General features: G+C 44.9%; 1 protein-coding gene across 6 annotated transcripts in view; it reads left to right on the top strand.

The window, feature by feature from the left end:
* Nucleotides 1-21,731, top strand: part of HINT3 (histidine triad nucleotide binding protein 3) — a 43,114-nt gene extending 21,383 nt beyond the window's left edge. The window contains exons 3-5 of one of the 6 annotated variants that reach the window (XM_033939304.1): nucleotides 374-443; nucleotides 15,724-15,850; nucleotides 20,721-21,731. In XM_033939304.1, the coding sequence (XP_033795195.1) occupies nucleotides 374-443; nucleotides 15,724-15,850; nucleotides 20,721-20,768 (245 nt within the window). In that variant the 3' untranslated portion in view covers nucleotides 20,769-21,731. Of the gene's footprint in view, nucleotides 1-373; nucleotides 444-11,147; nucleotides 11,331-12,363; nucleotides 12,519-15,723; nucleotides 15,852-20,720 lie in introns of those variants that run through there. The other 5 variants (XM_033939303.1, XM_033939305.1, XM_033939306.1 and 2 more) reach the window with 5 other exon arrangements.
* Nucleotides 21,732-22,136: the final 405 nt, after the last annotated feature.

The following is a 22,136-nucleotide window of genomic DNA, read 5'->3' as shown; positions in this document are numbered from 1 at the left end:
ATTCTGCTATACTCCTGGAACTCCATTTTGACCCAGGAATCTGCAGCCTTTGTTACCCAGGGAGCCATATTTGTTGTGGGTTGAATCTTAAAAAGCTGCAGACAGACTTTTCTAAAACTGAAAATGTATTGCTGACCTGGCTTTGTTCTTTGCCCAACATAGTTAAGAGTCCTGGAGAGCCAAAAGTGGCTGACTGCTGTACTGTCTCTGCCATACAACTCTTGGGCAAAATTGACTGCAACCTTGTAATGACATATGCACAGCAGCTGAGACATCTCACCTGAATGCATTTAAATAAAGGTGATGCCTTACAGCCAACCAAACTACTGAGCACAGTTTTGTTTTCCTGTTTGTCTCCTTTTAAATCTAATAGTGCAGACAATGATGGATGTGGGAAGGACAATTCTGGAGCACAATAATGTGACTGATGCAGAGGAGATAAGGTATGGTAGAAGCTCTGATATCACAGACAGAACTTCTGTCAAGATTGATCTTTGGGGCTAACGCTGTACAGAAATGTTTTGATTTTTTTTTTTTAATGTTTTTTATTGACATTTCAAAAGTAATTTACAATTTATAAAGTTGCACATTTTCAAAAAAACAATATTCAAACTCCCTTGATTTTCCCAGAACTATTCCTACTCCCCTTTATTCCTCCTCCTCCCCCCTTCCCTCCCAACAATCTTCTGGTCTGCTTTTCTATGAATCTCAGTATAACACATTTTCAACCTTAAGCTGAGCAGTAGTCGGAAAGCCACCCCCTCCCCCCCTGCTTTGGCAAAATTACAGTGTTTGAGGATCTGTTGTTCTCAGATGGTATGAAATGGGCATTAAATGCAATCCTGCAAAGCTGTAGATATCCCACATCCTATAATAGGTCTGATGTCTCATGGCTGTTAACTTAGACATGAATTGTAGAAAGTCTAGTTTGATTTGTATTCTGGATAGCATTGGGGCTTTTGCTTCTCGTCATATCGCCGCCAAAGCAAGGCATGTAGCTGTGAAGATATAGGCAGCAAGTTTCTTCTCCTTAGGGGTGTGCCCCGGGGCAGAAATATTCAAAAGGCAGCATTCCATTAACAAAGGACAAGGTTTATTTATTTATTTAGATTTTTATCCCGTCCTCCCAGCAGCTCAGAATGGCCTACAAGCAAACATTCACAGTGGAGTACATTTGGACAATACAAAGACTATACAGTAATTTAAGTACAAGGGCAATTTAAGTACAAGTTAAGAAAAGATTATACAGCAATTTAAGTAGAGGTTTAAAATGGAGAAGAGAGGGGAGGGAGGATTAAGGGGGTGAGGCAATTTCCCACTTTCTTGCTGTTGACATTAAGGAGCTGCCATTGACAGGCATGACCACCATATATGTTTAATCTCCTTTGTTTCCATAGTTTCTCCAGCAGCTGCCTGAGCCAACCCTAAACAGCTGATTAAGTTTGTAAGGCAGTAATACCACCTATGGTACATTTTGTAACCATTCTCCATAAGATTACTTGAGACTGAGAGCCTTGTAAATAGTATCCCATTGTTGTATTATGAGCATTCGCTGTAGAGAGCGCTCCCAAGTCTCTTTATAGGGGTCTTGAGGGGGGTTCTCGGAGAAGCAATGATTTATATATCCGGGAGATTCCCCCTCTCCCTGTGCCTATTCACAGTGCTGGCATTGCCTCTCCTAAATGAGACTGAACTCTGAGGACTTTCTTAGATATCAGGCTCCACAGGTGACCCTTGAGGTTAATTCCATCCTACCCACCCCAAGGCAGAGCTTTTTTTGTCTCTTCAGCCAACCAGGAACAGGACATTGATTTGGTAGGATTTTTCTGCTCTTTCTTCTTCCAGGTGTAAGTACTTCTGCAACCACAGTATGGCTTGGAAACATTGTGTCACCAAAGTTGCTGCTCAAGTTACAGCTTCTGTCTCTTTGGAGGCAGAAAATGTTACCCAGGCAGAGGAAGTGGTTCCATCTTGAAGCTGTCTTCAGCTTGAATCCCTCATAAAGGAAGTAAAGAAACTGAGAGAGGAGGTGGCAAGACTGAGAAGCATCCTGAAAAAAACACTTCTCGATATTTGGTTCCTTTCTCCACGAAATGATCAATAAAAGTCTCTACAAGTTTCATGCCCAATCGATGGAAGTCAGCAGTAGTATTCCCTAGGATCAAACAATCTAATATCTTCGAAGAAGAAATCGGCAACTACTGACCCATTGCTAATCTACCGTTTCTGGCCAAATTAACTGAAAAGCTGGTTTTTAACCAACTCTAACTTTGTAGAAAAAACCAACGCTCTCCACTCATACCAGACAGGTTTTCGAGCTCACCACTCCACTGAACTTTTACTAATCGGGGTAGTTACAAACATTCACTACTTCTAAGACCACCATAAGTCTGTCCTCCTGATATCACTTGATCTGACATCTGCTTTTAATACCATAGACCACACCCTAGTGCTTAACAGATTACAATCCATAGGCATCACAGAGACCTCACTACAATGATTCACATCATATTTTCAGAATCGTAATTACAAAGTTCAAATTAATAATACCACATCTTCAAGAATAACTCAAACCTATGGCATTCCACAAGGAGCCATTCTCTCTCCCTTTCTTTTCAATATCTTTATGAGCCCTCTTCTTACCCTGGCACAATCTATAGGTTTTACTATCTTCGCATACTCTGACGATATTCAATTACTTCACCCCTAAACTCTACTACATCAGCAGAAATAGAAGAAATCAATAATAAACTTAACTTGATAAACTCTTGGCTTCGGCAAAGCAAGCTTTCCTTAAACATCTCCAAATCCAAGGGCGTATTTTTCTCTACTTCTCCAAAAAACACTCTGAATCATTCAATCAGCATTGACTCATGCACTATCCAACTTGACAACAAAATCAAACTCCTAGGAGTTATAATTGACGAAGATCTTAACTTTCATCACCAAATCAGCAATGTCACTCAGAAATGCTTTTACAAACTAAGACTTATCCGTTCTATTCTTTCCTTATTAGCTCCTCCCTCCATCAACATCCTAATTCACTCCCTTGTTATTTCCAACATCAACTACTGCAATACCTTGTATCAAGGTAATTACACAAAAGGAAATTCGCAGTCAAGCTCATCTACAAAGCTAAAAAATTTGACCCCTCTTGCTCAAAGCTCACTGGCCACCCATTCTTCATTGAATCACTTACAAAACACATCTGCTAACATTTAAAACCAAGCAATCCAATTCACCTGCATTAATTTACAAACTTCTCAATCCATATATCTCTTCCCAGAATCTGCGTTCCTTTACTCAAAACCTATTTTCTGTCCCCTCTATTCGTGAACTATTTCTCGATTCTACCCGCAAAACCATTTTCTCAGTCACTACCCCCACGTTATCCCAGGACAAGCAGGCAGGTATTCTCACTAGTGGGTGATGTCATCCGACAGAGCCCCGATACGGACATCTTGCAAGCATGTCTTGCTTGAAGAAATTCAGAAGTTTCGAGATGTCCGCACCGCGCATGCGCCAGTGCCTTCCCGCCCGATGCTCCGGGCGTGTCTCCTCAGTTCTTTTTCTTCCGCGGAGCTGAGAAGTTGATCTTCAATTTGCGCCCATTGAATCTCTTTTTTTGCCTTCTATTTTGCCGCGGGTTGAGTTCTTTTGGCTCTCCTGTGTGTTTATTTCTTTCTTTGATTTCTTTTTTCAAAAAAAAAAAAAAAATTTTCCTTCCGATACCGGGTCGGCCGCGTGGCTTAGGCCCTGCGCCTTCGACCTTGCGGTGGAGCTTTTCCAGCCTATGTCCCGGCTGATTACCGGCTTTAAAAAGTGTAGCAAGTGCCAGCGCGCGATTTCGCTCACGGACCCTCATCGACGCTGCTTACAGTGTCTGGGACCGGATCATTTCCCGAAATCGTGCCGGCCTTGCTCCACTCTGACGGCGAGAGCGTTTAAGCGCCGCTGTCTGCTGTGGGAGTCCATGTTCAAGATGGAAGCTTCGTCGGAACCTACAGCTTCGACATCGACGGGTGCTTCGACTCCTTCAGCGAAGCCCTCCGCCTCCCCGGCTGCTTCGGGCCTTCTGAAACTGGCATCGTTCACACCGGTTTCGGCCCCGACTTCGGCGCCGGTGCCTTCCTCCGTCTCCTCGGAGCAGGTATCGACTCCTACAGTTCCACCGGTGGTGCTCAAGGTGCCGAAGACTGGCAAGCAGAAGCACTCAGCACCGAAGGAGCGCGGAGACCGTGCGGAAGGGCCCCCTTTTGGTGCGGATCCCTCCTTATCGGCTTCGTTGCGGTCCCTTCTGGAAGCTCAATTCGTGGAGCTCATGCAGACCATGGGGCCTCGGCTGATTGCCAACATCCAGGGTGACCTCCCAGCTTCGGCTTCGAGGGGCGGACCGCCCCCTCCTCCTCCTCCTCGCCGCACGACCTCGTTGCTTGACGAGGAGGAGCGGCAAGCGGTGTCCGGGTCCTCGAGGAGGTCCTCCGCTTCGGCTGTGCCTCCGTTGGAACCGATTCCCTCGAGGAGGGCCTCCCTTAGTGATATGCCTCCCTTGGAGCCCATCCCCTTGAGGAAGGCCTCGTTTAGTGACCTGCCTCCCTTGGAACCAGTTACTCCTCCCCATGACTCGGTGTGGCGTCCACCTTCGAGGCCACCCAGTCCTGGGCATAGCAGGAAGCAGGACAAGTTCTTCCGAACCCCCTATCAAGCCTGGGCGGCGTCGGGGGAGGCGCCAACTCTTCCGCCTCTGCGATCGACGGCTACGAGTCCGATCTGCTCCTTGGAGGCTTCTGACCCGGTTTCTCACAGAAGGGCTCGATCCCCTTCCAGGCATCGAGAGGGGCATCGATCCAGACATTCTTCGAAGCATTCTTCTCGACACTCAACTGTCTCGCCTCAGAAGAAATTGCCTCGGTTGGGGTATGCTGCTTCGACTGGATCTCCTCCTCCGGGCCCGGAGTTCGAGGACCCCGAGGTTTTCTGCTCGTCCTGTTGCTCGCAGGCCTCTCTGGAGCCTGAAGCCTCTTCTTCTTCTAGTCCGTCTTGCAGACCGGCGACAGCGGACCAACTATCCTTTTCATCGTTCCTCAGGCAGATGGCCGATGACATGGACATTACTCTCGATGCTGGGTCTCGATATTCCAAGAAGTACCTCGATACCATGCACTTGCCTCGTCCTCCGGCAGAGTCCTTGCGGCTTCCCCTGCATAAGCTCCTTGACCAGACCTTCATGCGATGCTTCGAGTCTCCTTACTCTATCCCGGCGGTCCCTGGCAAATTGGATGTGCGGTACCGCACGGTGCATCATAAAGGCTTCGAGAGTCCGCAGCTTTCTCACCAGTCCCTCCTGGTCGAATCCTCGCTCAAGCGGTCTCATCCTGGCCTGGTCTATGCTTCGGTGCCTCCGGGCTGCGAGGGCAGAACCATGGATAAGTTTGGTCGACGCATCTATCAGAATTCGATGATGGCGTCTCGAGTCCTGAATTACAATTTCCACTTTGCAGCCTACTTGGAATTTTTTCTACCTGTGCTTCGGAAGTTCACTCCGTACATCGAGTCACAGGCCAGGTTTGAGTTTGAGGAAGTGGTTGCTTCACTGTCCCAACTTCGACTTCAGTTGATGCAATCTGCTTATGATGCATTCGAGCTCTCGGCCCGAGCGGCGGCCTGCTTGGTGGCGATGCGCAGGTTGGCCTGGTTGCGGACCATTGATATGGACCCGAATCTTCAGGACCGCCTGGCGAACGTCCCGTGTGCTGGGGCGGATCTGTTTGACGAATCCATCGAGACTGTTATGAAGAAGTTGTCTGACCATGAAAAGTCCTTCCAATCTATCCTTCGGCCGAAGTCTAAGCCTCAGCAGTCTCGACCTTCTCGTCCGCCGTTGATTTATCAGCGACGTTATCAGCCGAGGCAAACTCCACCTGCGAGGCAACCTGCGAAGCGCCAACCTCCCCAGAAGGGTCAGCCTAAGTCTCAGTCGCCTGCTGTCCCTAAGACCACTCAGCCTTTTTGACTGTCTCGTCGAGGGCATAACCAACCTCGTTCTGCCTCCCGCTGTTTTTCCCATCGGAGGGCGCCTCCATCATTTTTATCATCGCTGGAAGGCCATAACAACCGACCTCTGGGTCCTTACTATCATCAAGGAAGGATACTCTCTTCATTTCCATCGGGTCCCTCCGGACCACCCTCCAAGAGAGTATCTTTCCAACTGACTCAGACCGCCCTTCTTCTCCAGGAAGCTCAGGCTTTGCTCTGGCTTCGTGCCGTGGAGCCGGTCCCGACGGACCAACTGAACCAGGGGTTTTACTCCCGGTACTTCCTTGTTCCGAAGAAGACGGGCGACCTGCGACCCATTTTGGACCTCAGGGCCCTCAACAAATTCTTAGTCAAGGAGAGGTTTCGCATGCTGACACTTGCTTCTCTCTACCCTCTCCTCGAGCAGAACGACTGGTTATGCTCTCTGGATCTCAAGGAGGCCTACACTCACATTCCCATTCATCCGGCCTCCCGCAAGTTCCTCAGATTTCGGGTGGGACATCTACATCTGCAGTATCGAGTGCTTCCATTCGGCCTGTCCTCGTCTCCCAGAGTCTTCACGAAATGTCTGGTGGTGGTGGCCGCTGCACTCTGGAACAGGGGTCTTCAGGTATTTCCATACCTCGACGATTGGCTCATCAAGGCCCCGTCAGCTCCAAAGGTCATTTCGGCGACCTTGACCATGATCTGCTTCCTGCAGAGCCTAGGCTTCGAGATCAATTTTCCCAAATCTCATCTGCAGCCTACCCAGTCCCTTCCCTTCATCGGGGCGGTACTGGACACCATTCAGCTTCGAGCATTCCTTCCTCCTCAGCGCATGGATGCTCTTCTTCGTCTCTGCCAGTCTGTATCTTCTCGCCAGTCCATCTCAGCGAGACACATGATGGTCCTCCTGGGCCACATGGCCTCTACAGTTCATGTGACACCCTTTGCCAGGCTCCATCTCAGAATTCCTCAGTGGACCCTAGCTTCTCAATGGACTCAAGTGTCAGACTCGTTGACTCGACACATCATAGTCACTCCTGCTCTTCGGCAGTCTCTACTTTGGTGGATGACCTCTTCGAATCTATCCAGAGGTTTGCTGTTTCACACTCCTCCTCATCAGAAGGTCCTCACAACCGATTCCTCGACCTATGCCTGGGGGGCTCATCTGGATGGGCTTCGCACTCAGGGATTCTGGACCAGTGCGGACCGCCTCCATCAGATCAATCTTCTGGAGCTCAGAGCCATCTTCTATGCTCTTCAAGCTTTTCAACATCTGCTTCATGACATGGTGGTCCTCATCCGTACAGACAACCAGGTCGCCATGTATTATGTGAACAAGCAGGGGGGCACGGGATCGGCCTCCCTCTGCCAAGAAGCTCTCAGAGTCTGGGATTGGGCAGTTCGCCACAATGCCTTCCTCAAAGCTGTCTACATTCAGGGGAAGGACAATGTCTTGGCAGACAACTTGAGTCGTCTCCTCCAGCCTCACGAATGGACTCTCCATTCCAACCCCCTTCATCAGGTCTTTGCACAATGGGGGACGCCTCAGATAGACCTCTTTGCGGCTCCCCACAACTTCAAGCTGCCTCAGTTTTGCTCCAGGATCTACACTCCTCATCGCCTCGAGGCAGATGCCTTTCTGCTGGATTGGGGGAATCGATTTCTGTATGCGTTTCCTCCATTTCCTCTCATTCAAAAGACTCTGGTTAAGTTGAAATCAGTCCGAGCCACCATGATTCTGATAGCTCCTCGGTGGCCCAGGCAACCTTGGTTCTCCCTTCTACTTCAACTCAGCAGCAGGGACCCGGTCCTTCTCCCAGTGTTTCCTTCTCTGCTTACTCAACATCAAGGATCACTGCTTCATCCCAACCTGCAGTCTCTCCACCTGACAGCTTGGTTCCTCTGAACGTAACCCCTCACCAGTTTTCTCAAGCGGTGAGGGATGTCTTAGAGGCTTCCAGGAAGCCTGCTACTCGACAATGCTACTCCCAAAAGTGGACTAGATTCTCTTCCTGGTGTATTTCCAATTCCAAAGAGCCTCAGCGTGCTTCCCTATCTTCTGTGTTGGACTATCTTCTACACCTGTCTCAGTTTGGTCTCAAGTCGACTTCTATACGAGTCCACCTGAGTGCTATTGCGGCTTTCCATCAGCCTCTACATGGGAAACCTCTCTCTTCTCATCCTGTGGTTTCCAGATTTATGAAAGGACTTTTTCATGTCAATCCTCCTCTCAAACCGCCTCCAGTGGTTTGGGATCTCAATGTTGTCCTTTCTCAGCTTATGAAACCTCCTTTTGAGCCTCTGAGCAAGGCTCCACTAAAGTTTCTCACATGGAAAGTGGTTTTTCTGGTGGCCCTCATTTCTGCTCGCAGGGTCAGTGAGCTTCAGGCCTTGGTGGCGGACCCACCTTTCACAGTATTCCATCATGACAAGGTGGTCCTCCGCACTCACCCGAAATTCCTGCCTAAAGTGGTCTCTGAATTTCACCTCAACCAATCCATTGTGCTTCCAGTGTTCTTTCCAAAGCCTCATTCTCATCCTGGAGAATCAGCTCTTCACACTCTGGACTGTAAACGTGCTTTGGCTTTCTACTTGGATCGCACCAAACCACACAGAACTGCTCCTCAACTTTTCGTCTCCTTTGATCCAAACAAGTTGGGACGACCTGTATCGAAGCGCACCATCTCCAACTGGATGGCGGCTTGTATCTCTTTCTGCTATGCCCAGGCTGGATTACCCCTTCCCTGTAAGGTCACAGCCCATAAGGTCAGAGCAATGGTAGGCTCTGTAGCCTTCCTCAGATCGACACCGATTGAGGAGATTTGTAAGGCTGCCACTTGGTCCTCAGTTCATACATTCACCTCTCATTATTGTCTGGATACTTTCTCCAGACGGGATGGACAGTTTGGCCAAACAGTGTTACAAAATTTATTCTCTTAAGTTGCCAACACTCCCACCATCCCATTGAGGTTAGCTTGGAGGTCACCCACTAGTGAGAATACCTGTCTGCTTGTCCTGGGATAAAGCAATGTTACTTACCGTAACAGTTGTTATCCAGGGACAGCAGGCAGCTATTCTCACGTCCCACCCACCTCCCCTGGGTTGGCTTCTCTGCTAGCTACCTGAACTGAGGAGACACGCCCGGAGCATCGGGCGGGAAGTCACTGGCGCATGCGCGGTGCGGGCATCACGAAACTTCTGAGTTTCTTCAAGCAAGACATGCTTGCAAGATGTCCGTATCGGGGCTCTGTCGGATGACATCACCCACTAGTGAGAATAGCTGCCTGCTGTCCCTGGATAACAACTGTTACGGTAAGTAACATTGCTTTATGGAACACCCTTCCGTCAGATCTTAGACAAGAAACATCTCTTGAAAAATTCAAATGTAAACTAAAAACCGCTCTCTCCTTCCATAGCTTTAGCGAGTCAATTCCCTTCTGCAGCCTCAGGGCCTCTGCTAGGCCATCCTGCCTCCGAGGAAGAAGGAAGTTGCATCATCGGAGGTAGACGGCCTAGCAGTGGCCCTGAGGCTGCAGAAGGGAATTGACTCACTAAAGCTATGGAAGGAGAGAGCAGTGCAGCTGCTAATCCAGGCTAGTGTTATGGGGAGGGTTTGAAAAATCACCTGGTTTTTCGGATGGGGGAGGGTCTTTTTTTCTTTTTTACTTTCTTTGGCCGGAGTCAAACACAGAACTTCAGGCTGTGCCAAGTCAGACCAGGAAATCCCCAAGCCGGTGAGAGCCAATGAGAAATTGTTAATCGGGAGGGGGGAGTGGTGCTAATGGACCTGGGAGGTGAGTAGGTAAGGTACTGCTTCTAGTCGGAGGGGAGGGAAAGGGAATGGAGAGGAGAGGAGCTGTTGGCCCTGGGGGTAGAAAGGAAAGGTGCTGCAGCTAGTCGGTGGGGGAAACAAAAGTAGAGAGGAAGGGAGGGAGATCTGCTGTTAGAGTTGAGTGGTGGAGGGAGGTGAGAGGGGGAGGTGCTGCTGGATTGGGAACAGTGGAGAGTGCTGCTGGACTTAAAATGGAAGAGGGAAAGCTGCAGCAGGACTGATGGGAGAGCAGTGGAGGAGGAGAGTGGATGGGAGAAGGGGGAAGAGAAATGCTGCTGCTGCAACCAATTGGGGAGAGAGGGAGGGAAGGAGGGAGAAGGAAGACCAGGAAGGGAGAGGAGAGGAAAGAGAGATGCCAAGACCATGGGAGGGAGGGAAAGGAAAGGCAATACTAGGCCATGGAGGGAGAGATTCAGGGCATGGGGAGGGAGGAAGGAGACAGATGCCAGACCAGGGGAAAGGAAGGGAAATTGAAGGGGAGGACACAGATGGAAGATAGATGGTTAGCACGGAGAAAGAAGGAGTCCCTAGCAAGCGAGTTATCAGAAGACAACCAGAACCTGGGAACAACATGATTTGAATAATGACCAGACAGCAAAAGGTAGAAAAAATCATTTTATTTTCTGTTTTGTGATTACAACATGTCAGAATTGAAATGTGTATCCTGCCAGAGTTGGTGTTAGACCACAAATGTGTGCTAGGATTTAATAGAGAGAGGAAAAGTCTTTTTTGTTTATTTGTTTATTTTGTTTACACCATAGTACCAGTGTGGGTAGGAGAGGGCAAAGGGGGTGAAGAGTCTATAAAAGGGATGAAGAGGCTATAAAATAAACCCACCAGGATGTTTGAAAAAACACCCAATTGGGCAGGAAAATCGAATCAAAAATTCAATTCAATAGGCTGAATCGAATAGAATTGAAAATTTTTTTCCTGAATCGGGCAGCACTAGTTGGCAGTACTGAACAGAAACACTTCTTTTGAAGCAACCCCCTGACCTAGTGTGTTAAACCCTTGCATCTCTTCCCTCCCTTTTAAGATTTTATTTTTTTTCATTGTATTTAAGCTCTTACCATTTCCCATTTTTCTTTTTATTCCAGTGCCTATTTGTTTTGTCTTGTTGGGCACACTTTCAGATTTTTACACTGGGGCAGCATGAGCAAGTAGATTTATCTTGTGTTCCAGCGTTCCCATTGGTGTACCATATTTCAAGTTTTTTGAGCTCTGTTTTTGCATGTTTTAATTTTCCCTTTTATGTTCTATTTTTTCTATTTTCTTCTTTTTGTCTTTTTGTCAGATTTTCATACTGGGGCAGCATATGCAAGTATATTTAATCTTGTGATCCAGCATTCACATGGGTGTTCCATATCTCTTCTTTTTGTGCTCCTGTCCTTTTAAATCTCCCCTGTCTGATTTTAACTCACAATAGATTCTATGTCACAATTTTCAAAAGATACCCTATTTTTACGAGTCTGTATTATAGATATTATAGATACCCTATTTTTACGAGTCTGTATTATAGATATTATAGATACCCTATTTTTACGAGTCTGTATTATTATAAACATTATGTATTACCACCTGTTTTTATTTATAATGTTTTTTATTACATTGTTTTTATTATTGTAATGTTTTTCATGCATTTATATCAAGATTGCTTTTATATTTTGATGTTTTTATCATTGTTGTATTTGATTATTGATGGCTTTTAGTTTGTGCTTTCACTAACTCTATGTGATTTTGGTTTTTGTTTATTTTTATTAATTCTATGTTTTTTTATTTTCTTATTTCCAATTTTGTATATTTGATTTCTAACCTCCAAAAGGACCCCTGAGGAAGGCTTATTTCGCTGAAACACAACCTGTGTTGGGTCTAGATTCTAGTGCTTGTTTGTTTAATTCTTTATATTTGAAATAAAGCATTTTCAAACTCCTGTGTCCAGGAACTGGCTCCACGTGGTGTGCTTTGTGGACGTTCTTTGTTTCTTTGTGGAATCCTGGCTTTTTGCTTCTGTCTTTGGGATCACAGCGCACCTTTTCAGCGGCTTTGTGGATTATGTATATGTTCTGTCATTTTGTTCTTTATAATAGTCTCTACCATTTTGCTCAGCACCAACATCAGACTCGCTGGTCTATAATTTCACAAATCACCTTTGGAACCCTTTTTAAAAATCAGTGTCACGTTAGCCACCCTCCAGTGTTCTGGTACTCTGCTGGATTTTGAAGAAAAATTACAAATTACTAACAAAAACTCTGCAAGTTCATTTTTCAATTTTATCAGCACTCTGGGGATGTATACTATCCAGTCCAGGCGATTTGCTACTGTTCAATTTGTCAAATTGCCCCTTTACATCATCCAGTATTACAGAGATTTGTTTTGAGTTTCTCTGATTCATCAAAATTAAATACCATTTCTGGCACCAGTAACGGCTAAACCACAAAACAAAAAGAAATTGGCAAGCAACATTTGGCTTAAGATCATGTAAAATGTTGTTTCCTTTTTAATCATGTCAGATATCACCATTTTCATGAACTTCAAAGAAAGAAACTTCGAAGAAAGACGGTCGATGGTGAGGCCCCACTTGGATTATTGTGTTCAATTTTGGAGACCGTATCTGGTGAAGGACATAATAAAACTTGAAGCGGTCCAGAGGAAGGTGACGAAAATGGTAGGAGGTTTGCGTTAGAAGATGTATGAGGAGAGACTGGAAGCCCTGAATATGTATACCCTAGAGGAAAGGAGGGACAGGGGAGATATGATCCAGACATCCAAATACTTGAAAGGTATTAAGGTAGAACAAAATTTTTTCCAGAGAAAGGAAAATGGTAAAACCACAGGGCGCATAATTTGAGGTTGAGGGGTAGTAGATTCAAGAGTAATGTTAGGAAATTCTTCTTTACAGAGAGGGTGGTTGATGTGTAGAATGCGCTCCCGAGGGAGGTGGTGGAGAAGAAAATAGTGACAGTTCAAACAAGCGTGGGTTGAACACAGAGGGTCTCAGAAAATAATGAGTATACATTGAAGGAACTAAGGCCAGTACTGGCAGGATTGCAGGGCCTGTGTCCTGTATATGGACATTCAGTTGAGGACGGGCTGTGGAGGGCTTCGATGGCTGGGATGGTTAAGATGGGCTGGAGTGAGCTTTGATGGATGCATCCAGTGCTCACTAAGCACACTAGATGGAACCTAAGCACACTACCGGGCAGGGCTCTGGGTTTCTGGCCCAGAAATATCTAAGAAAAAGGACCATTTATACTAAATAATTAATTTATGGAGCATGTATGCTTGGGAAGACAGGATGGATCATTCGGGTCTTTATCTGCCGTCATTTACTATGTTACTATGTAAAGTGAAGCAGAGCTGTAATAGATGTACTTATAAGCATTACAGCTGTGAAATCAACTTCACCCTGGAGCAGTTTTGGAAAATAATATATTACTTTTTAAAATAATGAGTAACTTAATGATTACAGTTATTTCATTACATTTACATGAAAGTAATATATTACTCATTTCTGAAAATGTAATATATGAAGTTTCTTTAGTTACTCTTTAGTGACACCTATCCACTTTTCTTTGCATTATTAGGCTCATTATTGGGCTGCTTCTGGTTTCCAGCAAACTTCATTGTGTGTAACACTGTATATGCATCTAGCACAAGGTGAAAAAGGTGGCGACATTTAAGCACTCCATTTATGTCAAATTTTTTTATTTAGTAAGCAAAATAATTATATTTGTTAGGTGCAAGTTGTGTCTAGTAAGCCACAAAACTGAAAGTGATGCAGCGGCATCAGTGCCAGCAAAAGAAATAAAATCTTGTTCAATCAGCTGTTGATTTTAACTATGACATCAGTGTCACTGATTCAAGTAGATGACATCATGAACATTGGCAATGTGTGCAGAATTATGGAACAAGACAAGTCAAAATGCTCAGTTAGCTGATATTTTACAGGAAAAATGCAATATGCAGCTGATCATTCCTAATGCAACATGGTGGAATTGTTTCTTCTATGGTGTTAAGAAAATTGATTCCATTGTTAACAAAAACATGAACTCAGCCTGCTGAATGAATTGCACACAGCTTTTGGAGTGACTTGACTCGGAAAGCATGAAATAATTTTTTCTGGGTAGATACTGCCATGTCATGAGTCCACTAATAGCTGCCCTGGACATCCCACAAAGTGAAGCTAAATGCTATTTGGGCTTTTTGCTGCTCACTGTAGTCATGCTAAAAACAAAGGAGACTAAAATTGGTACATGCCTTACATATGCCTCACCTCTGGTTCGTGCATTTGTAGTTCAGTGAGTATTTTGGTCATTATTCTGACCACAAAAATTTGATATTGGCTGCAGTTATGCGGCCACAGTTACTAGTACTAATAAAGGGGAGTTTGTTGGACGCAAAGTGAGCATTCTACAGGGCACATGAGAAAGGGAGAGAGGAATAAGGTTGGGGCAGTTACACATACAGGGAGGCAGATGGTGTGGAGGGCCAGGGTTGTGATTGATTTTCCCTATGATGAGCAGGAGGAGGAGTAGGAGAGCATGTCAAAGCGAAGGGGAAGTATCAATGTAGTGATGAAGATGGGATGTGCCACAGAGAAAGGAGATGGATGAATGGAAATAAGATGTTTAAGTTTGACACTGGAGAATAAAGCAGATGAGAGGATGGCTGGTGTGGGGATAGGGAAGGGAGAAGGTTAGTGTGGACTTGTGGGGTGGGGTGGAGTGGAAAAGGAAGAACGAGTATGAAAAGCAGAAAGTGAATTGGAACCATAAGGCGAGGAATACAGAAAGGAAATGTACAAAGGAAGTGTGATAATAAGAATAGGGAGGCGCATGAAGGAGCACAATAAGGAGCGTGTGCTCCTTGTTCATGCACCTGCGACTCATGCTGCCCTGAGGGGGCTTTGCTTAAGTAGGGGGCTTGTGAGATCACCTGGGTGATTGATTGGTAGTTGGTGGGCGGAACTACATCCAGCCAGAAAGCACAATACAGAGGCAGCAAGGGGAAAAGCTGCAGGCAGCAAGAGTTTTTGTTGGGTTGAAAGCAACAAAATGAAGCTGAAATGCAAAAAACTTATTTTCGAAGCAATTAAGACAGTAACAACTGCACCAGCTTCATCCAGCAGTAGCTGTGGTGATGAAGATGACTTCTGTTTGGGTTGTGTGTTGGGTTTTTTTCTTCAGAATATTGATAGCAGTAGCAGAAGTGAAGTTGCTGCTGAACTGAACCTATTTCTAAATGGCGCTTCAAAAATTGGAATCTTTGATCAACCATTCTGATTGAGCAAGTTTTTGTTTCTTTGCTGGCACTGATGCCAAAAGAAGGCTCTGCCTGGTGCTACCACGCCAAGGACTGCTGAATATAGATAATGCTTGTTTTCTGCACTGCTCATATGCTATTTTTATGGGATTTGTTTTCCTTATTTGACTTAAATCTCTCTCTAATTGAGTAACATATTGCTTTCATTAAACAAGTAGCTAGTAACTGTAATATTTTTCCTTGCAAATAACTAGTAACTTTTTAATATCTTAGTTTTACAAAGTAACTTGTCCAACACCGTCCTGGAGATGGTAGTGCATGTGCAGCTGAGTTGCATGGTGGTGGTATCTATACAGGAAGAAATATAGGCTTTTTGGGTGATGACCAATCTTTGTTAGTACTTGCAGTTTTTGCTTACTCTTAGAATCAGTTAAGATTTCTGCTTTAAGAATGGAGAGACATTAAAAGACAGCATAAAACATAGTTTGGGCAAGGTCATGTGCAGCCATTACAGGGAATAAAATCTAAGCATATTTGGAAAAAGCTAAAGCCCCTAGGAGACTCAGCATTGAATGCTCACTACTATCACTGCTTTCTTGTTTCTCCAGGATGGGTTTCCACTGGCCGCCTTTCTGTTCCGTATCCCATTTGCATCTCCATGTACTGGCACCAGCCAGCCATCTTGGATTTATGTCCAGACTGATTTATAGAGTCAGTTCATACTGGTTTATTACAGTAAGTGCAAGGATGTGGTTTGGTTGGATTTCCAATTTCAGATCCAAAGGCAGTGTAAAAGGTTTTTGATTCTCCTGCATAATACAAAACATGCCAGTATATTTCAACATCTCATCCACTTCCCCTGTAAAAGGAACTTGTCCTTTTGCCCCAGAACTGTGTATTCAGAGTTGGTAAAAATATACCAACTCCAGCTCCAGGTTAAAAATAAAATCTTGCATTATAAAATATGATTTTATCATGTTATATATGTGTGTCCTAGATCTAAAGTAGAGAATGACACAGTGGCGGTTTACCCGCGGCTACTGCGTTTAGCCGCGGGTAACCCGCCAAAAACGGGGAATGAAAATTAGCAGCCTCTGCGGGGACGGGGACAAGGCCATCACCGCCCCGTGGAACGGTGAATGGTCTTGTCACCGCAGTGAGACTTAAAGGATCGTGCGGTCCCCGCACCCTCATCCGCCCACCCGCATGCCGGCTCGATCGTTTAACCAGCTTCCTCTCTCCACCTCACCTTAGTTTGCCGGCTTTCTTTTTCGGCGACCGGAACGCTTTCAAAAGAGCCGCGCTCGCGCGGCTGCTCAGTATTCAATCTTCTGCTCTGACCCAACCGGAAACAGGAAGTTGCAGCAGAGCAGAAGATTGAACTTTGAGCTGCCGCGCATGCGCGGCTCTTTGAAAGCGTGCCGGTCGCCGAAAAAGAAAATCGGCAAACTAAGGAGAGCTGGAGAGCAGTAGCGTACCAAGGGGGGGGCGGGAGGGGCGAAAAAGGTAATGGCGCCAGGCCTTGGAGCACCGAGGCAGACCGCTTCTCCCCCCTCCCAGCCGAACCCCCACTGACCCTCCTATCTCCCCCCCAAGTGAACCTTTCCAACCCTCCCAGCGAAAGCAGCAAACCTCCCTCCAGTAGCGTCGACTTTCTCCTCCCTCTGCCGCATCACTGATGACGTCATCAGTGACGCGGCAGAGGGAGGAGAAAGCCGCGAAGGAGGTTTGCTGCTCTCGCTGGGAGGGTCGGAAAGGTTCACGGGGGGGAGATAGGAGGGTCAGCGGGGATTCGGCTGGGAGGGGGGAGAAGCGGTCTGCCTCGGTGCTCCATTACCTTCTTTGGGCAGCAGCAGCGTTTACAATTCGCTGCTGTTGCCGGCTTCAGGCCTTGTTCTCTGCCGGGTCCTGCCTACTTCCTGTTTTCATGAAGACAGGACCCGACAGAGAGGAAGGCCTGAAGCGGGCAACATCAGTGAATTGTGAATGCTGCTGCTGCCCGATGAAGTTCAGGACATCGGGGAAGGAGCAGGGAGAAATCGGCTGCTGGCTTGGGGGTGAGGGTAGGGAAAGAATCGTGGAAGTGGAGAAATTGGCACGATGGCTTTGTGGGGGCTAGGGGGAGAGAGAAATAAAGAGGGGGGGGCAGGGGGAGAGAGAAAGAAAGGCAGAAATAAAGAGGGGTCAGGGAGAGAGAGAAAGAAAGGCAGAAAGAGGGGGACCAAGGGGAGAGAGAAAGAAAGGCAGAAATAAAGAGGGGGTCAAGAGGGAGAGAAAGAAAGGCAGAAAGAAAGAGGGGAGCCAGGGGGAGAGAGAAAGAAAGAGGGGGGGGGCAGGAGAAGAAAGAAGAAGGATCAGAAGAAGAACCAGAGACTCATGAAATCACCAGACAAAAAGGTAGGAAAAATTATTTTATTTTCAACTTAGTGATCAAAATGTGTCCGTTTTGAGAATTTATATCTGCTGTCTATATTTTGCACTATGGCCCCCTTTTACTAAAACGCAATAGCGGTTTTTAGCGCAGGGAGCCTATGAGCGTCGAGAGCAGCGTGGGGCATTCAGCGCAGCTCCCTGCGCTAAAAACCGCTATCACGGTTTAGTAAAAAGGGAGGGGGAATATTTGTCTATTTTTGTATAGTTGCTACTGAGGTGACATTGCATAAAGTCATCTGCCTTGACCTCTTTGAAAACCCGCGGAATATAAATGATAATTAACATTTTCTCTGCGTACAGCATGCTTTATGTTTTTAAAATTTTATTGTTGGTAGATCATTTTGACTTGGCCACAAAGGTAAGGGGGAGGGAGGGAGGGGAGCTGCTGAAAGACATCTAGTAATCCTTGCAGGCTTGACTGTGCAGGGAATTATTTTTGTAAAATAATTTTGTTATGTGACTGGCATTATCTAGACTTTAATTTCTATGAATGAATAGAATGAAAATGATATAAAATTACTTGCTTGCGGGGACCGCGTGTTCCGGCTCACACAAGGAAGGAGGGGGTGAAAGGGAAAAAGTTTCTCTTCCTTGGAAATAGATTCTGAAGTGACCTCATCAAAGAAGACCAGCACTAAATGTACAAGAAATCCCTTAAACAATGTCAAAAGAGCCCAAAATAGAAAACTGCTACTGCCTTGAGACTCCATTATTGAAGGAATCAACTTGAAATCACAGAAGAGACAGGAAAAGGTTAAATGCCTCATGGAATCCTCAGGTACAAAACACAAACCAAATTGTGAATGAAATCAGAGCAGACAGTAAGAATTATAAAATTGATGTCATTATCCATCTGGAAAAAAAGGCGTACTAGAAATAATGCCTCAGCAATACAATTTTCAGAAGTTCTATTTGCTCATGGTAAGGGAGAAGAGAGACTGCTAGTGATGGTGGGGGGACTGATAGAAGATATGAAAGAAGGGTGGTAGAAAGGAACAGATGGTAAAGGAGGGAGGGAAGGGTGGTGGTGGAAAGGAATAGAACAGACATTGAAAGAGGGTAGAGAGGAACAGACCCTGAAAGGAAATGTGGAAGGCAGAGTGGGGAGAAGACGCTGGAAGGGAAGAAGACAGATGCCAGACTATGGGGGAGCGGAGGGAAGAAAATGGGTGCTAGACGGGGACGGTGACGGGGCGGTGAATGGGATGGCAGTGGCGGTGAAAGGGATGGCGGTGACGGTGACGGGGCGGTGAAAGGAACGGCGGTGACGGGGCGGTGCAGAGGATGGTGGGCCGGGGACGGTGCAGTGACGGGGACAGATTTTTTCCCCGTGTCATTCTCTAATCTAAAGTACTGGGAAATGTTATATTTATCAGTACTTTAAATCAAGTCAAAAAAAGTTAAAAGCCTAATATCAGTAGGAGTCAGGCACTAGACACAAAGGAGTTGGAATTAAAGGTTTAATGTACTGACTCCACAGCCCTGCTTTGCTCTGTGTCTAAGGAGAGAAACAAGCTTAGGAAATATCATCACGCCCATGAACAACTGTCTTTAAAATCTATTTACAGAATATTTCACAATATTGTGGATGTGAAGCAAGGTTGCTTGTCTCCTACAGTATAGTCTGCATTTTTTCTCATATTTTGTGCTCACAGACAGCAGTAATCTCATGGTTGGTGCAGCAGGCTGAGAACCAGGGTGCCAGGTTTCAAATCCTATGCTGCTCCTTGTGATCTTGGTCAAGTCACTTAACTGTCCATTACCTTGGGTACAGACTTTGGGCTGGGAAGGGCATCAATGGGAACTCCACTAACTTGGAGCATGAGGATGTTACTGACCAGACTTTAGAGTAGATATCTTGCAAACAACGGGATGGTTGAATAGGCTGGCGTGAGTTTAGAAGGTAACTTCAGCAGTTGGAACCTAGGACAATACCTGGCGGACTTTAGTCTATGGCCCAGAAATATCACAGAAAAGATGAGTTAATTTAATCATGTCTTTTTTAATGAAAATATCTAATGGGCAGACTGGATGGACCGTTCAGGTCTTTATCTGCTGTCATTTACTATGTTACTATGTAAGCACTCCAGGGACAAAGACATGCCTGCTATACCTGACTCCTAATTCAGCTTGAGCTCAGATTCAAAAAGGTGTGTTTAAAAAAAAATATCCAAATTCAGCATCTCTCATGTTTAGAGGGAGAGGAAGGTTTCGTGCAGCAGTCTTTCTGCTTTGCATTTACCTGGTGGAGGGGAAGATTCCCCCTCATATACCTCGCTCAAATCACCCCAGGCAGTGAGGGGTCACACCTCAGTTAGTCCCTGGCATTCTGCACTCATGGGTCCAAACATCTAGCTACGAGGCTTTGTACAGAGTGATATTTCTTCGCTTTCATGGATTGAATGTTAACGTTGGCTCCATGACATTCTGAACTCTGACCTGTCTTGGGAATTAGATCCAGGTCCTCTGCACCAACCCCATCTACTGCATGGTTTAAGGAGCCCTTAGAATTGGAGTATCATGCAAATGGGCCAATTCAGCACAATTTGCTTTAAGATTCTTCGGCCGAGTTGGAAATGAGAACTTATTTATCAAAAGTGCATCCTATACAGAAACAGCGAGAGGAAGCCTTTTGGAAAATCTCTAGAATGCTAGTGGCCAAAACTTAGAACAGTCTGATAAGCATTAGACTTGGTTTAGTTTGTAAACATATTAACAGCTGCAAGATTCTTCCTGCTTCTACTGGCCCAAATTTGCTTTGCAGTTGGCAGCCTCAGTATTGGGTCCATCCTTCCCCTCCCCCAAGAGGAAGAGGTCATAGCATGTAAATATAGAAGTGTTAGGGAGCCTCCACTTCCATTCTCTTCATTGGGTAAATAATTTCAGTGATCTGGATGTCTGAAACCTAAAGAAGCCAGTAGATTGTACCATAAGAAAGACGGGTAGCCTTTCCTCACGTTCCAATATTTTTATTGTAGATTTAGCTCATGGTTACTACATTAAGCTAAAATGCCCTATGAGAAGATTTTTATTTTTTTTTTTAAATGAAGAAATGATGCAGCTGAGATTTTCTACATGGTAAACAATCACAAATCCAGTTATGATGATGCTTGGAAAGAATTTTGATACACGTATGATATATATTTTATTTTCCTTCCTCTTTTTTTCATAGGCTGATCAGCTGATTGAACGCCTACAACGGGATAATTCCACCACCTGAAACAAATTTCCTTCTCCTAATTTGCAAATTTAATTACAGTCTCTTCCTTCAGATCAGATGTAAGGTCATCAGGATGCTGTTGAAACCAATGATAATATATAACATGCTAAATCCTTAGTTTTGATAATTCTGCAGAAAAAGAACCTGAATTCAGTTTGGTTTAACTACCAATTGTTATATAAATGTTCAGTGCTGGATAGGAGTGCCAAGTGTGTATGGCAAGTCAGTGTTAAACTAATATTATGTTAGTCAATATATGCAAATTTATCTCCTGCATATTTTATTGTGGTGGTTATGAACCCAGGTAGCTTTGGAGTTCAAGGACAGGTTTGGGAAGCCTCATCTTAGAGGATCATGTACCCTCAGCTTATAATGGGACACCATTTATAGGTTACTGATGGTACAATATTAACACTTTCCTCCCGACCCCCACCCCCCTCAAAAAAAAAAGATTGGCAGCCAAGAGGCTTTTTCTTAAGAACAGCTGGATTATTGCACTCTTAGCATTTTTTTTTTCATTAGCTGAATTGAAGGGAGAGGCCAATAGGCATCGTCAGCTGCTCTCTATTGATATTTAATTGTACTAGCATGGCAACTTTTTAACAGTAATTAACATGCCAGGTTAGCACTTCCAACCTGAAGCTCTCATGGTCAGGGCTTTGTAGCACTTTTACTAAGTAGCAGTACAGAGGGTTGAATGCACAATTCAAACTGGAAATAATGCTTGTTTTCTGCCCTGTAATGTAAATAATTGTACCTAATAAAAATGTTCAGCATTTAAAATATAGTAAGAGAAGTATAGATTGGAATCTGTTTTATTTCTTTCCGTACACCAGCCTGTTTTCAATGTTTATTGTTTATCAAAAGCTTTTATACTGCTGCTAATGACTGGAGGAGTCAATTCAGAGTGGTCTATATGAGCTTTGTAATGGTGTTACAATACAATAAAGGTGTTACATTACAGAGTTTGCGTTTTCTGTAATGGTTTCAATAGACGTTATTAAACCATAATCAATATATTATAATCAATACATTGTTAAACCGTAATCAATACTTGTGCTTTTTTTTAAAAAAACTTTATTGATTTTCAAACTTTGACAGTGCAATATAATTAATAAAAAACAAACAAAACAGAACACACTTTAAATACACCATTAATACATAAAACAATTATTTTCTCCCCCCCCCCTTTCCATAACTAATACAAGAAAACTTATTAATGAAATTCCAATATTTTATATAAGTAAATTTAGGAAAACAGAATATATACCCCTCCCCCCACCCACCCTGGATGTGTAAGGAAAACCAGTAAAAGGAAAGATTCATGACCTTTATTGCGACTCAATAAATACTGTCAATGGACTCCAT

Source organism: Geotrypetes seraphini, chromosome 3, assembly GCF_902459505.1.
Source record: "Geotrypetes seraphini chromosome 3, aGeoSer1.1, whole genome shotgun sequence".
Classification (NCBI taxonomy): domain Eukaryota; kingdom Metazoa; phylum Chordata; class Amphibia; order Gymnophiona; family Dermophiidae; genus Geotrypetes; species Geotrypetes seraphini.
This window is presented reverse-complemented; position numbering and strand designations above follow the sequence as displayed.